Source organism: Mytilus californianus, unplaced genomic scaffold (assembly GCF_021869535.1).
Source record: "Mytilus californianus isolate M0D057914Y unplaced genomic scaffold, xbMytCali1.0.p SCAF_10, whole genome shotgun sequence".
NCBI classification, from domain to species: Eukaryota; Metazoa; Mollusca; class Bivalvia; order Mytilida; family Mytilidae; genus Mytilus; species Mytilus californianus.
The window spans coordinates 9,297,137-9,312,353 of NW_026262582.1; the positions used below are offsets into that span (position 1 = coordinate 9,297,137).

The 15,217-nt window shown below is 31.7% G+C and overlaps 1 protein-coding gene across 2 annotated transcripts in view; it reads left to right on the forward strand.

Annotated features, from left to right (window-relative positions):
• The window catches only part of LOC127717568 (titin-like), a 143,200-nt gene that overhangs the window by 17,912 nt on the left and 110,071 nt on the right, over positions 1-15,217 (forward strand). For both annotated transcript variants that reach the window (XM_052223255.1, XM_052223256.1), the window contains one exon: positions 12,584-12,721. In XM_052223255.1, the coding sequence (XP_052079215.1) occupies positions 12,584-12,721 (138 nt within the window). The remainder of the gene's footprint in view (positions 1-12,583; positions 12,722-15,217) is intronic.

A 15,217-nucleotide genomic window follows, 5' to 3' on the forward strand; every position in this document is an offset into this window, starting at 1 on the left:
ATTGAGATCCTATAGCACTACCTATAACCAAGTACGGCAGAAAGTGATTTTCCCCTGATTATTGTACTGATTTTCCTTGATTTTGTACTGATTTTTGGTGATAAATTTTAAACTATAGTTCTTTTATTTAATTTAAGTAGCTTGAACTAATCAGTTGGTTAAAGATCATTTATTCTGTCTGGTCAGTAGTCATATAGTGCTGTAGTATAATAAAATCAAAACGTTATTATAAAAATTATAGTACTGTGTATATCATAGAATCCTGACATCTGATGATAGATTTGATTGATTGATTGATTGTTGGTGTTTTAACGCTACTTTTAAGCGCCACATTTGGGCTATTTCGTGGTGGCCAGTTTTTATTGGTGGAGGAAACCGGAGTGCCCTGAGTAAACCACGACCTTCGATAGGAAAACTGACAATCCTAGTCAATTAAGATTGGAGTCGAGTGCACCCGCATGAGGGGGGTTAGAACTCACAAACTCAGTGTTGACTGACTAGTGATTACAGTACTACTTAGACCACTCAGCCACCGAGGCCTCTTGATAGATTTTTGCTTGCAACCATATTCTAAACACAAAGTGTATAACAACCAAAACCATGCATATGAACACCAATTTACATGTTAATGTACAATTCTACTTTAATGTATTGAAAGGAATGTCAAGTGTTGAACCTATAATGGCTCCTATGGAACTTCAGTGCTGTCTGACACCTGAGATACATGAATTCAATACCTATAACAATTCTTTTAAAAGCTCTTAGGTAGAATTCAAACTGGACTGATTACTGTAAATTCATTATTATTTGTGAAATACCAATTTTTGTGTTTTCATGTGTTCAGTTGAACCACAAATTTTAATGGTCAACAAAGTACAAATTTTCTATAGGGTTGTATGCAGACTTTGGCAAAACCATGAAATCAAAAATCCACGAAAATATAAATTTTCCTCAATCTTCTGCAGTAGTTAATAGAAAACTAGACTAATTTTTTGGTAGAAAATTGGTTAATAGATATATAATTTTTGGTGTAAACAGAATGCACATAAAAATCAAATCAGATGCATTCCATTATGCCACACTCATGATCATGATAGAACAATTAGTTTTATGCAATGTTCAGTTGGTATTGATAAAACACAACCATTAAAAACATATGGTCTAAATCTTATGCAATCAAATCAAGTGCTAATAATCTGTAAACAAATCAAAGTAATATATCTATTAATGAAAACAATTTTGTCTGATTGAGTCTGTGCAATTTATTTGGAAGTTATAAATAGATTTGTGATAATTACCTACATTGTTTGTATATTAAATTTTGATTTTAAGAACCTGATAAAGTAGTCTTCGTCTGATTTTAGACCACCCTATCTGAACCATGAAAGTGGTTTCATACCATTGGAGGTCTCACTTGAGGGGATTGTATCAATGCATTTACCCAGACTAAGTTAAAATTGTTTAAATGCTGCCTGAACTCCCGTTTTATTGTCGAGCTTGCAACATTTATGTCATGAAAGCGAGACATAGCATTCATAGATTCCGTCTTCAGCGTCAGCGGCATCAACATTTAGGTTCAGTCTGTGGTTCAAGTTTTTTTAGACATCAATAACTTTGTCAAACCTTCATGGAATTTTATGAAATTTGGACAGAAGTTTGTTTATGACTAAAAGACAGTATCCAGAGCAAAAATTTGAAAATATTCATTTTCATTTTTCCATATTTTACTGATAAATGGACTTAGTTTTTTTACAGTTAACATTCAGATTCAGTCTAAGGTTAAAGTTTTACAGTCATCAATAATTTTGTCCAACCTTCATGGAATTTTATGAAATTTGGACAGAAGCTTGTAAATGACCAAAATACAGCATTTATTTTCATTTTACCGTATTTTACTGATAAATGGACTTTTACAGTTAACATTTACAGACAGTCTGGGATCAAGTTTTTTTGACATGATAAGTTTGTAAACTTTCATGGATTGTTATGAAACTTGGACAGAAGCTTATCTTCAAGACCAAGAAATAGCATCTAAAAAAAAAATTTGATTTTTTTTTTAAATTCTGTATTTTACTGATAAATGGACTCACTTTTTAATATAAAAAAGAAGATGTGGTATGACTCTGCATCCAAGTCACAATGTGTAAAAAGTAAACAATTATAGGTCAAAGTATAGCCTTCAACACAGAGCCTTGGCTCACACCGAACAGCAAGCTATAACGGGCCCCAAAATGACTAGTGTAAAACAATTCAAACAGGAAAACCAACGGTCTAATCTATATAAAAAACGAGAAACAAGAAAGACTTAAGAACCATATCAACAAAACACAACCACTGAAACAGGTTTCTGACTTAGGACAGGTGTAAACAAATGCGGCAGGTTTGAACGTTTTAACAGGTGCCAACCTTCACTCTAACCTGAAATAGTAGTCTAAAATTACATCATAGAAAGACACACTATAAAATATCAATTGAAATAGTTTAACTCAATCAAAAAGACATATTAACAAAAACAAGTAAACATACACTGAACGAATGAATCAACATTACACTTTTACACTGACAGCAGCAATCGTAGGAGAGACACAGGGTTCCGTGGAACCCATTACGATTTTTTTTCAAAATAAGACCATTCTGAAACAAATGTTTATGCTAATTCATACCTTTTATTTTAATGTTGTGAGTAGATAGTTTCCATTTTAATTTTTAAAATGATTATTATTCTAACCACATGTATGATTTGTCTATAAAACTGGAACCCCTCTTTTTAAAATAAACTGTTGTAAAAATATATGTCACAGTTACTGTACATGGAATGGACTGTTTCAATTCCAGATCTGGATATAATTGTGGTGAAAAAATCTTGTGATGAATACATATTTGATGTGGATATACCACATTGGTACTGGGCCATAGTAGCAAGGTGGGATTGGGTCCATAACCCCTTAAAATTCAATTAACACTACTAGATGCATGGAAATTGATAGAACTTCCTATGATCCCCCTCCACACAATAATGACAAAAAATCTTAGAAGATGAAAAATCCCATTTAATTGAGATTATTTTGAATGTGGAATCATAGCAGGATCATTCCTATCCCTTAGAGGGATTACTCAGTCAATGATAAGTGTGTCATCAACCTAGAATTTTTCCACATTTCTTTGCATACATGTATGACTGGTATTTCCAGAAAAAAGTATGTGATCAATCACATGATGAAAATTTAGTAAGAACAGGGTAAATAGCACAAATTACGTTGAAGGCTGTACAGTGATGTATAATTGTGTAAATTTTCGTCATTTTTCAACTCTGGTGGATAGTTGTCTCATTTGCAATCGATCATACCACATCTGCTTATTTTTATATTGAACACAAGATCTAGAGGTATTTTACAGTATTTGAACTCTGGTGGAAAGTTGTCTCATTGGCAATCAATCCTAACACATCTCCTTATTTTTATGTTAAACACAAGATCTAGAGGTATTATACAGTATTTGAACTCTGGTGGATAGTTGTATCCTTGGCAATCAATCCTAACACATCTCCTTATTTTTATGTTAAACACAAGATCTAGAGGTATTATACAGTATTTGAACTCTGGTGGATAGTTGTATCCTTGGCAATCAATCCTAACACATCTCCTTATTTTTATGTTAAACACAAGATCTAGAGGTATTATACAGTATTTGAACTCTGGTGGATAGTTGTCTCATTGGCAATCAATCCTAACACATCTCCTTATTTTTATGTTAAACACAAGATCTAGAGGTATTATACAGTATTTGAACTCTGGTGGATAGTTGTATCCTTGGCAATCAATCCTAACACATCTCCTTATTTTTATGTTAAACACAAGATCTAGAGGTATTATACAGTATTTGAACTCTGGTGGATAGTTGTATCCTTGGCAATCAATCCTAACACATCTCCTTATTTTTATGTTAAACACAAGATCTAGAGGTATTATACAGTATTTGAACTCTGGTGGATAGTTGTCTCATTGGCAATCGATCCTAACACATCTCCTTATTTTTATGTTAAACACAAGATCTAGAGGTATTATACAGTATTTGAACTCTGGTGGATAGTTGTCTCATTGGCAATCGATCCTAACACATCTCCTTATTTTTTTGTTAAACACAAGATCTAGAGGTATTATACAGTATTTGAACTCTGGTGGATAGTTGTATCCTTGGCAATCAATCCTAACACATCTCCTTATTTTTATGTTAAACACAAGATCTAGAGGTATTATACAGTATTTGAACTCTGGTGGATAGTTGTATCCTTGGCAATCAATCCTAACACATCTCCTTATTTTTATGTTAAACACAAGATCTAGAGGTATTATACAGTATTTGAACTCTGGTGGATAGTTGTCTCATTGGCAATCAATCCTAACACATCTCCTTATTTTTATGTTAAACACAAGATCTAGAGGTATTATACAGTATTTGAACTCTGGTGGATAGTTGTATCCTTGGCAATCAATCCTAACACATCTCCTTATTTTTATGTTAAACACAAGATCTAGAGGTATTATACAGTATTTGAACTCTGGTGGATAGTTGTATCCTTGGCAATCAATCCTAACACATCTCCTTATTTTTATGTTAAACACAAGATCTAGAGGTATTATACAGTATTTGAACTCTGGTGGATAGTTGTCTCATTGGCAATCGATCCTAACACATCTCCTTATTTTTATGTTAAACACAAGATCTAGAGGTATTATACAGTATTTGAACTCTGGTGGATAGTTGTCTCATTGGCAATCGATCCTAACACATCTCCTTATTTTTTTGTTAAACACAAGATCTAGAGGTATTATACAGTATTTGAACTCTGGTGGATAGTTGTATCCTTGGCAATCAATCCTAACACATCTCCTTATTTTTATGTTAAACACAAGATCTAGAGGTATTATACAGTATTTGAACTCTGGTGGATAGTTGTATCCTTGGCAATCAATCCTAACACATCTCCTTATTTTTATGTTAAACACAAGATCTAGAGGTATTATACAGTATTTGAACTCTGGTGGATAGTTGTATCCTTGGCAATCAATCCTAACACATCTCCTTATTTTTATGTTAAACACAAGATCTAGAGGTATTATACAGTATTTGAACTCTGGTGGATAGTTGTATCCTTGGCAATCAATCCTAACACATCTCCTTATTTTTATGTTAAACACAAGATCTAGAGGTATTATACAGTATTTGAACTCTGGTGGATAGTTGTATCCTTGGCAATCAATCCTAACACATCTCCTTATTTTTATGTTAAACACAAGATCTAGAGGTATTATACAGTATTTGAACTCTGGTGGATAGTTGTATCCTTGGCAATCGATCCTAACACATCTCCTTATTTTTATGTTAAACACAAGATCTAGAGGTATTATACAGTATTTGAACTCTGGTGGATAGTTGTCTCATTGGCAATCGATCCTAACACATCTCCTTATTTTTATGTTAACCGTTAAACACAAGATCTAGAGGTATTATACAGTATTTGAACTCTGGTGGATAGTTGTCTCATTGGCAATCAATCCTAACACATCTCCTTATTTTTATGTTAAACACAAGATCTAGAGGTATTATACAGTATTTGAACTCTGGTGGATAGTTGTCTCATTGGCAATCGATCCTAACACATCTCCTTATTTTTATGTTAAACACAAGATCTTGCGACTTTTGCTAGAAGCAAAATAACTTGAATAAAATTATGGAGAAAATGTCACACTGAGATATTCTCTTATATAAATACATCATCTTAGTTTAAGAAATTACAAAAAAACAATTGTTGCAGTAAGCTACTGTTGATTAATTTATTTTCATGGATGGAGGAAAAATTATATTTTCGTGGATATTTGATTTTGTGGGTTTGCACAAGTTTGATTATTGGCTTATAGATATATGTAACTTGTTGAGGGTTTAAATTTGCTGTTTACTTATAGCCACCAAATCCAAAAAGATTGGTCATGTTGGTATCCCATGAATAATAATGAATACTGAGGAGAAAGGGATAAATGCCAAAAAAAAATAAATTTCTAAATTTAATGTTCTCAATTATTTTATCATGCAAATCTAATTTTAGACCAAGATGTAACAAGTTAGAAATAGAAATTTCATTCTCTTCTATCATGAAGCTGGGCACACCTACGTATTGATGTTTCATTGTTAAGGAATTTTAAAGAAATTGTGGAATTTGATCATGATGATTGATGTATCATCTGTTTCCATGGTAACAGATTTGATATCTTTTCAGATCATTGATAAGTTTCAATACACATCTTATTATCAGTGTAAACATCAATTATATAATTTGATGTAGATGAATTTTGGTTAACCCATGGTTATAAGTGTACCATTAGCACACTTTGTACATAGAACTAAAACTACATTCATTGCAAACCAAATGAAACTTTTCAACAGAGTTAAACATTATATATAAAAGTTGATTTCTGACAAAATTTTCAACATTGCATGTTTCTGTTGAAATTTTTTTTTTTGTGTGTTTGAAAAATAAAAACTGGAAAATGACAATGTTTAAATTAAGGCCTTCTTAAATGTATTATATAACTGAACAGAAACAAAAAAATACAAATTTCAGTAAGAACAATGCTAAAAATTTTGTTTTATGATTAAATAGTGGTTATAATTGAACAGATTGAAAATATATTATTGATATTGAATAAATACAACATCACATAATGTTTTGTGAGTTGAAACATGTATTTTCATCTATTCAGAAGATATTTTTTTTACTCAGGTAAATTAATCAATGAGTGATGGAAGTGAATAAACTACACAGAGAACAATAGCTATTGTATTTATTCAATGGAACAATAGAACTGACAAAAGTTTAAATAGATAGACCAAGAGGAGATGACTCTGTGGAAAAGTTTCATTTGGTTCGCAATAATTCCTTGGAATATAATCACTTACCTACATGCTTATAAAATATTTCAAGCAATAAATTTTAGACCACTGCAAGGAAAACATTGTAATGCTGTTTAATATGTTTTTAGTGTAGAGGTTTTATTTTTCTAAATGTGTGAGCAGTCACAGACAGGGCTCTCTGTGAAAACAGGGATTTTATTATTTCTTTAAGAAAAAATATACTTTGTAGATTATGCAATTCCAGTACCTCTCCTGGAATTGGTTAATCTGTTTTATAAAATTTTGTTTTTTGAATTTTTACCTGAAACATTGTGAGATAAAGTCAGCCATCAAAGAACTCTTTGTTTAATTAATTAGGCTACTGTAACCAAAATCAAATAATGATTCATCAAATCTATTTGGGTCACTTGTTTTGGGAGATCATAGTCATTTTTTTTATGATATGGCAGACCTAAGGTATTTTAATGACTAATCATGTCTAATGCTGTTACATATTATAGATTGTAGCAAAAAATTCTTATAAACTGATGTATTAGATGAGATCTGTTTGGAACAACAAAATTTAGGTATGGCATGGCTATGAGTAAACAATAGGGCAAATTCAGAAATTTTGGCTTGCATTTATTATTGCGATTTTTGAAGAATGGACAAAAATGCAAGAATAATTATTGCGATTTTTGGAAAAGCTGCATACAGATATATGTATCAGATATCAGAATGTGAGATTATTGCGATACTCACCCAGTCGCATTATTCGCATTTATAAAAACCTTTCGTTTCTGAATTTATAGTATTGTATCATAGAAGTTACTGATTGCAAGCTCAAAGTATTTACTTTGTTCATAAATGAAAATCAGGTCCTGTATATTCAAATATTTGCTGCTGTACTTCAATACTTCAACAATATGAACATTGATCTATGTTAACTTAATCTGACTCTATAAAAGACTTTAGAGGGGACGTCTGAAATATTGATAATATTTGTTCTGATTAATTTGCAAGAACTGTTGCAAGATCGAGAAGTTTAACCCTGACATATAGTCATGTAACATGTGCATATCTTCCAGTCAGTGGTTGTCTTAGTTATGTCATGCCTTAGTGGAAGTCAGATCTTTGGTAGTTAATCATGTTAATTATTAGGTATGATAAGAAGCACTATATGGCGGGTGAAATTGCAAAAATAGTAAAATTACTCAAGCCTTTCAAAATTATATTAACTTTATTGATAAATGAATGGTCATAAGAAGCAAAATATTATTTATATAAGATAACCTTGACAAGGTCAAAAGAATACCAAATCACACCTCTGTCTGATATTTATATGCTACAATTAGTGATGATTACTTGTTATGATTTCTTTGATTAGCTGTTATATGGGGCTCCATAAGGATATCCAGAAATTTAACTATAGCAGTATGGTATATAACTTCATTTCATTAAAAGACAACAAATTAGACTAAAAAGTGGACATTTTAATACAGTCTTGTTTTTTGTTGTTGAAAAATTCCATCTATATTCAGCAGTTTTACTATATAATGCCTATGCAAATTCAGGGACGTCCTAGGACAGTTATCATAAGTTACAATATTAGAGAGGTTTTTGGAATAGTATTTAGCTATAGGGTTATATAATTTTTATGCCCCCGCCGTAGCGGTGGGGGCATTAAATTTACCCTTGTCCGTCCGTATGTACGTACGTACGTCCCAAAGTTGGTTTCCGTTAGTTTGCCTCAACCAAATGTTATGAAACTTATACAAAATGGTTATTACCATAAAACACAGATCAAATTTAAATTTTGATGACGTCGCTTTAACCGTTCTAGAGTTATGCCCTTTTACAAATGGAAAAATTGCTGAATTTTTCGTTTCCATTCTCTAACTTTAGTTTGCCTCAACCAAATGTTATGAAACTTATACAAAATGCTTATTACCATAAAACACAGATCAACTTTGAATTTTGATGACGTCGCTTTAACCGTTCTAGAGTTATGCCCCTTTTTAAATGGAAAAATTGCTGAATTTTTCATTTCCTTTCTATAACTTTAGTTTGCCTCAACCAAATGTTATGAAACTTATACAAAATGCTTATTACCATAAAACACAGATCAAGTTTGAATTTTGGTGACGTCGCTTTCACCGTTCTAGAGTTATGCCCCTTTACAAATGGAAAAATTGCTGAATTTTTCATTTCTGTTCTCTTACTTGAGTTTGCCTCAACCAAATGTTATGAAACTTATACACAATGCTTATTACTACAAAACACAGATCAAGTTTGAATTTTGGTGGCGTCTCTTTAACCGTTCTAGAGTAATGCCTTTTTATAATTTCCATTCTCTAACTTTAGTTTGCCTCAACCAAATGTTATGAAACTTATACACAATGCTTATTACCACAAAATACAGATCAAGTATGAATTTGTGTGGTGTCACTGTAACCATTCTAGAGTTATGCCCCTTCACAAATTGGAAAATTGCTGAATTTTTGTTTCCTTTCTCTTACTTTAGTTTGCCTCAACCAAATAATATGTAACTTATACACAATGCTTATTACTACAAAATACAGATCAAGTTTGAATTTTGGTGGTGTCACTTTTACTGTTCTAGAGTTATGACACTTTACAAATGGAAAAATTGCTGAATTTTTCGTTCCCGTTCTCTAACTTAAGTTTGCCTCAACCAAATGTTATGAAACTTATACACAATACTTATTACCACAAAACTCAGATCAAGAACAAATTTGGGTAGCGTCACTTTTGCCGTTCTTTAGTTATGTCCCTTTATAACTTTATTTGATATGCAAGCGGGGGCATCATCTGTGTCCCATGGACACATTATGGGACACATTCCCCATTTATTTTTAATATTAAACAATATTAGTTTTATTAGGTGTATATATTATTTTCTCTAATTCTTCGTCAATTTATCCCTTTCTGCACCCATTGTATAACAAAAATTTAATCAATGTGTGGTTCGTTTGATCTCAGTTCTTCATTGGTTAAAATCCGATTATGACGTCGAATTTTCTTGCTTTCCTATGAATTTCCTATTGTGACGGCATGAAAAAAGGCGACCATGCCTGATGATGTCACATAGAAAGAACACATCTTTTTGCAGATCATTCGAAAAGAAGGAATAAATTTGCCTGCGTATTGTTTGAAAATCATTAGAGAAACAGATTCCACCACCAAATCTCGTGTAATACGGATATTTATCCACTCTCGACAGTTAAATTTTAAATATTTAACTGTCTCGAGTGGATAAATATCGTATTACACTCATTGCAGTGGTAGAATCTATATTTATCAAATTAAATTGATTTGATACTTTTTAGGAACGAGTATAAATTCTGGTAGTACAAATTAAGGGGTGTATACTACCATTTAGAAGTTGGAAGTATAATATTACAAGTAAAAAGTTAAAAGTATAATAGCACAAGTAAAATTTGTAGAAGTATTATATTTCAAGTAACAAGTTGGAAGTGTATAATACTACCAGAAAAACAGGTTTAAAAGAGAGACAAACTATACCAAAGGGATATTCAAACTCATTTATAAGTCAAATGTTGTGGCAAAAAACGAGTGGATAAATTAATGGAAAGTTATGTTTATGTATTTAGTAGTATTTTACCTTCAAATATTCAATTAAGAAACATAGAAAATCAACAGACATTTTAGGTAAACTTCAAGTGGACAGCAACTCAACAACACAATAAAATTTGAAAAGACATTATACTGTTCTTTGCTATTAGGCAATATTTCTTTAGGAAAAATCGTATAATTTATGCATTGTGAGTTCTGTACTTACTTATGAAGTAAAATTTTATTTTGACTAAAAGATCAGAAGATTTTGAAAGATTGCATAAAACAGATTTTAAAAAATTATCAAAATCAATTTCATACAATTAGCAATCAGGTGCACCCATAATATCATGTCTATAAAAAAAAAACCTATGCATTTCATGATTTTCTGTTAGCTACTGATATAACCTCTATCTTAGCAGATCAATAATTCACCTTGACAAACAGGAATGATGTTAATACATCATAGGTAACAGGTTGGTAGAGGTACCAGGTACTCTTATAGAAAATCTAACATTGTAATTCCTCATAATTCACATAATTAGAACAGGAAGTTTTTTTATGTACATGGAAATAGGAATGCAAACAATTAAAAGATTTTTGAATATTTTTTTCTGTATTTTTTATTCAAGCCTCCCAAACGAAGTGGTTCATTTTCGGCAGAATGATTTCTAAGAAGAATTGTCACTTGATATTGATTGCCATTCATCAGATTCATTTACCAAAGATTCTTGGCTTGTTTATTAATTAAGCCTTAGTTTAAAAAGAATAGAAGTTCCTTCCATTAGAAATAATAACAAAAATCATGGTGCTATACATTTTTTGGGGAATTTTATTTATTGGAAGCTTTAAGTTTGGTTTTATCTTTGTACTTTATGACAGGAAAAAAAGGAAATTTCTTGACATTTTTTTTCTCATTTAAAAAAAATTGCATTAAAAGCTTAAAAGCAAGGAATTATTTGAATCTGGATTAATTTTGAATTTTGAACAATTGATAAGAAATTTATGATGAAAACTAACCTAATTAAAGAGGGTTAGTCATGAATGCATGGCTAATGTTAATGTTACTTTCACAGATATTTCAGTATGAACTAACTAACCCCCCTTAGCCATGGCTAACCCTCATAAATTGGTTTAGTTTTCATCATATATTAATTTCTTATCAATTTTCCAGAATTCAAAATTATTCCAGATTTAAAAAATTCCTTGTTTAAAAGTTATTTTTCATTGTTCAAGCTAAATGTGCATACAATTTTATGGGATGTCCCATTATAAAATTGCTAAGTTATGTGCTCAGAGGAGGTTGTTTTGATTTACGAGACATTAACCTGCTGGTAAACAGGGATACAGGAGGACAATTAATGTCTCATTATATTAAAATTATTAAGATATGACTATGAGTTGGAGAGGAAGTTGTTATGATTTACAAGACATTAACATGTTGAGATTCAAGGTTTGAACTATTTTTGGTAAAGACACAATCTTCGTTGTTTTGTAGATTTTTATCTTTTCTATCTTTTGTACCAATATTCTGAAGTTTATGTCTTGATGTTTTGGCATAAATTTGATTATGGGTGTATTGTTTTCTTTCTGATGATGTACATGTTGCCAGGGTTACAAAGTATTTTCCAAAGTGATATTATGATTACACAGACAGTGCAATATAATTTGTACAGTAAAACATCTACTAGTCTGGTCTTCATTCATGTTTACATGCATTGAGGCTCTGATTAGGGTAACTTTTAGCTATTCCAATTTATGGAGTCAGTTATGAGAGGATCAGAAGGGTAACTTATTATAAGGTATATATATCAGTATTTTAGAACTTTTAACTAAAGATTGAGAGATGCAGATTTAATTGAAAAATAATATTTACCACTTTCTCCTGTTTCTAAAACAACTGTGAATTATTTTTTTTCCCAATGATGTATTTTATAAAGTTTTAGTTTATATACTGTCTGTCTGTCTGTCTGTCTGTCTGTCTGTCACAGCATCCTTGATAGACGGTTTGATAGCTAGATTCCAGTGAAGTTTCAACATATCTGTACTTTATATATATATATATATATTATGATATGAAACTCTTTTATCTTTTCAGAATTACAAGAAGAAACATTAACCATGCCAGAATTCAAACAGAAATTAAAAGGGAAGAACCTAACGTCCACACCAAAAAAATCCAAACTGGTAAAAAATATTGACTCAGTGGAAGTTGAATCAGACAGAAGTTCTGATGGTTTGTATTTTTTCTTTTTATACCCCACCTAGGGGCTTTATGTTTTCCGTCTCTGTGTCCGTTCGTCTGTCTGTCCTGCTTCAGGTTAAAGTTGGTCAAGGTAGTTTTTGATGAAGTTGAAGTCCAATCAATTTGAAACTTTGTACACATGTTCCCCATGATATGATCGCTCTAATTTTAATGCCAAATTAGAGTTTTGACCCCAATTCCACGGTCCACTGAATGTAGAAAATGATAGTGCGAGTGGGGCATCCGAGTACTATTGACACATTTTTGTTTATGAGTTTATATGAGCCTATGTAAACCAGGCTAACCAATTAGAGGGGAGACTCTCCTGTTTTTATACGCCCGTTTACGGGACATATTATGGTATACCTTTGACCGTCTGTCTGTCCGTCTGTCCGTCTGTCCATCTGTCCGTTGTCAACATGTCGGACATTAACTCAAAAACACTTTAACCAATATGCATGAAACTTTGGTGAATTGTTTTTAACTATTGAGGAGAGCTCCCTTTCATTTTTTATAAATTTCTGATTTACCATTTCCGAGTTTTGGGGTTTTATTCATTAAAAAAGGGGGGATTTTCCAGTTTGTGGATGATAACTCAAAAACAATTTCACCAATTTGCAAGAAACTTTGGTGAATTGTTTATTTCTATTGACACGAGCTCCCTTTGGACTTTTATAAATTTTAGACTATATTTTTCCGATTTATGGGGTTTTATTCATTACAAAAAGGGGATTTTCCAGTTTTTGGACAATAACTCAAAAATGCTTTCAGCAATTTTTTTAGAGACTTTGGTGAATTGTTGATATCTATTCAGTATTGATGTAAGCTCCCTTTAGAATTTTATAAATTTTAGATTTTACATTTCCGAGGTATGGGGTTTTATTCATTAAAATAGGGGGGATTTTCCAGTTGTTCGACAATAACTCAAAAACAATTTCACCAATTTGCAAGAAACTTTGGTGAATTGTTTATTTCTATTGACATGAGCTCCCTTTTGATTTTTTTAAATTTTAGACTATACGTTTACGATTTATGGGGTTTTATTCAGTACAAAAAGGGTGATTTTCCAGTTTTCAGACAAATTGACTGATTTATATCTATTAAGATAACCTCCCTTTAGTTTTTTATAAATTTCTGATATATTATTGAGAAGTTATTGTTTGTTTATAGTCTAACAACAGATTTACTAAGTATTGCGCAACAGCACAGTGTATTGCACAACAGCAAGAAATCTTTAATTGAATATAAATTTAATTCATATAACCAATTTCAAGTTCTTTGACTACATTTATTCAGAAACCTATAATATGTCAAATATTTAATTACAATCCAAATTCAGACCTGTATCAAGCTTGAATATTGTGTCCATTTTTGCCCCAACTGTTCAGGGTTGGACCTCTGCGGCCGTATCCAGCTGCGCTCAGCGAAGCAGTTTTATTATTTACGTTCCTCCCACAAGACATGTCTCCTTCTAAGGGAGGTATGAATCTTGATTTGAACAAAATCACCATAATGATATTCCAAAAGTACAATATTCAAAATTCATGTTCCTATAGACACGATGTTTTGACTAATTGATTATTCAACAAAATTTGCCACTTTTTCAGATTTTCATTTACCTACTACAAAAGGAAAATTTGCTCCACTGTAGACTGAATTTTCAGGATTAAAGTATTCTAATGACTGTTTATTCCAGATTTCTATATACTAGGGACCACAAGGAAGGACCTAGTTGGAGACAGAGGTATAATATAGACTGTTTATATTTTTAGATTTCAATATACTAGGGACCACCAGGAAGGACCTCGTTGGAGACAGAGGTATAAAAGGGACTGTTTATATTTTTAGATTTCAATATACTAGGGTCCACAAGGAAGGACCTAGTTAGAGACTGATGTATAATAGGGACTGTTTATATTTTTAGATTTCAATATACTAGGGACCACAAGCAAGGACCTAGTTAGAGACAGATGTATAATAGGGACTGTTTATATTTTTAGATTTCAATATACTAGGGTCCACAAGGAAGGACCTAGTTGGAGACAGATGTATAATAGGGACTGTTTATATTTTTAGATTTCAATATACTAGGGACCACAAGCAAGGACCTAGTTAGAGACAGATGTATAATAGGGACTGTTTATATTTTTAGATTTCAATATACTAGGGACCACAAGGAAGGACCTAGTTAGAGGCAGATGTATAATAGGGACTGTTTATATTTTTAGATTTCAATATACTAGGGACCACAAGGAAGGACCTAGTTAGAGACAGATGTATAATAGGGACTGTTTATATTTTTAGATTTCAATATACTAGGGACCACAAGCAAGGACCTAGTTGGAGACAGAGGTATAAAAGGGACTGTTTATATTTTCAGATTTCTATATACTAGGGTCCACAAGGAAGGACCTAGTTAGAGACTGATGTATAATAGGGACTGTTTATATTTTTAGATTTCAATATACTAGGGACCACAAGCCAGGA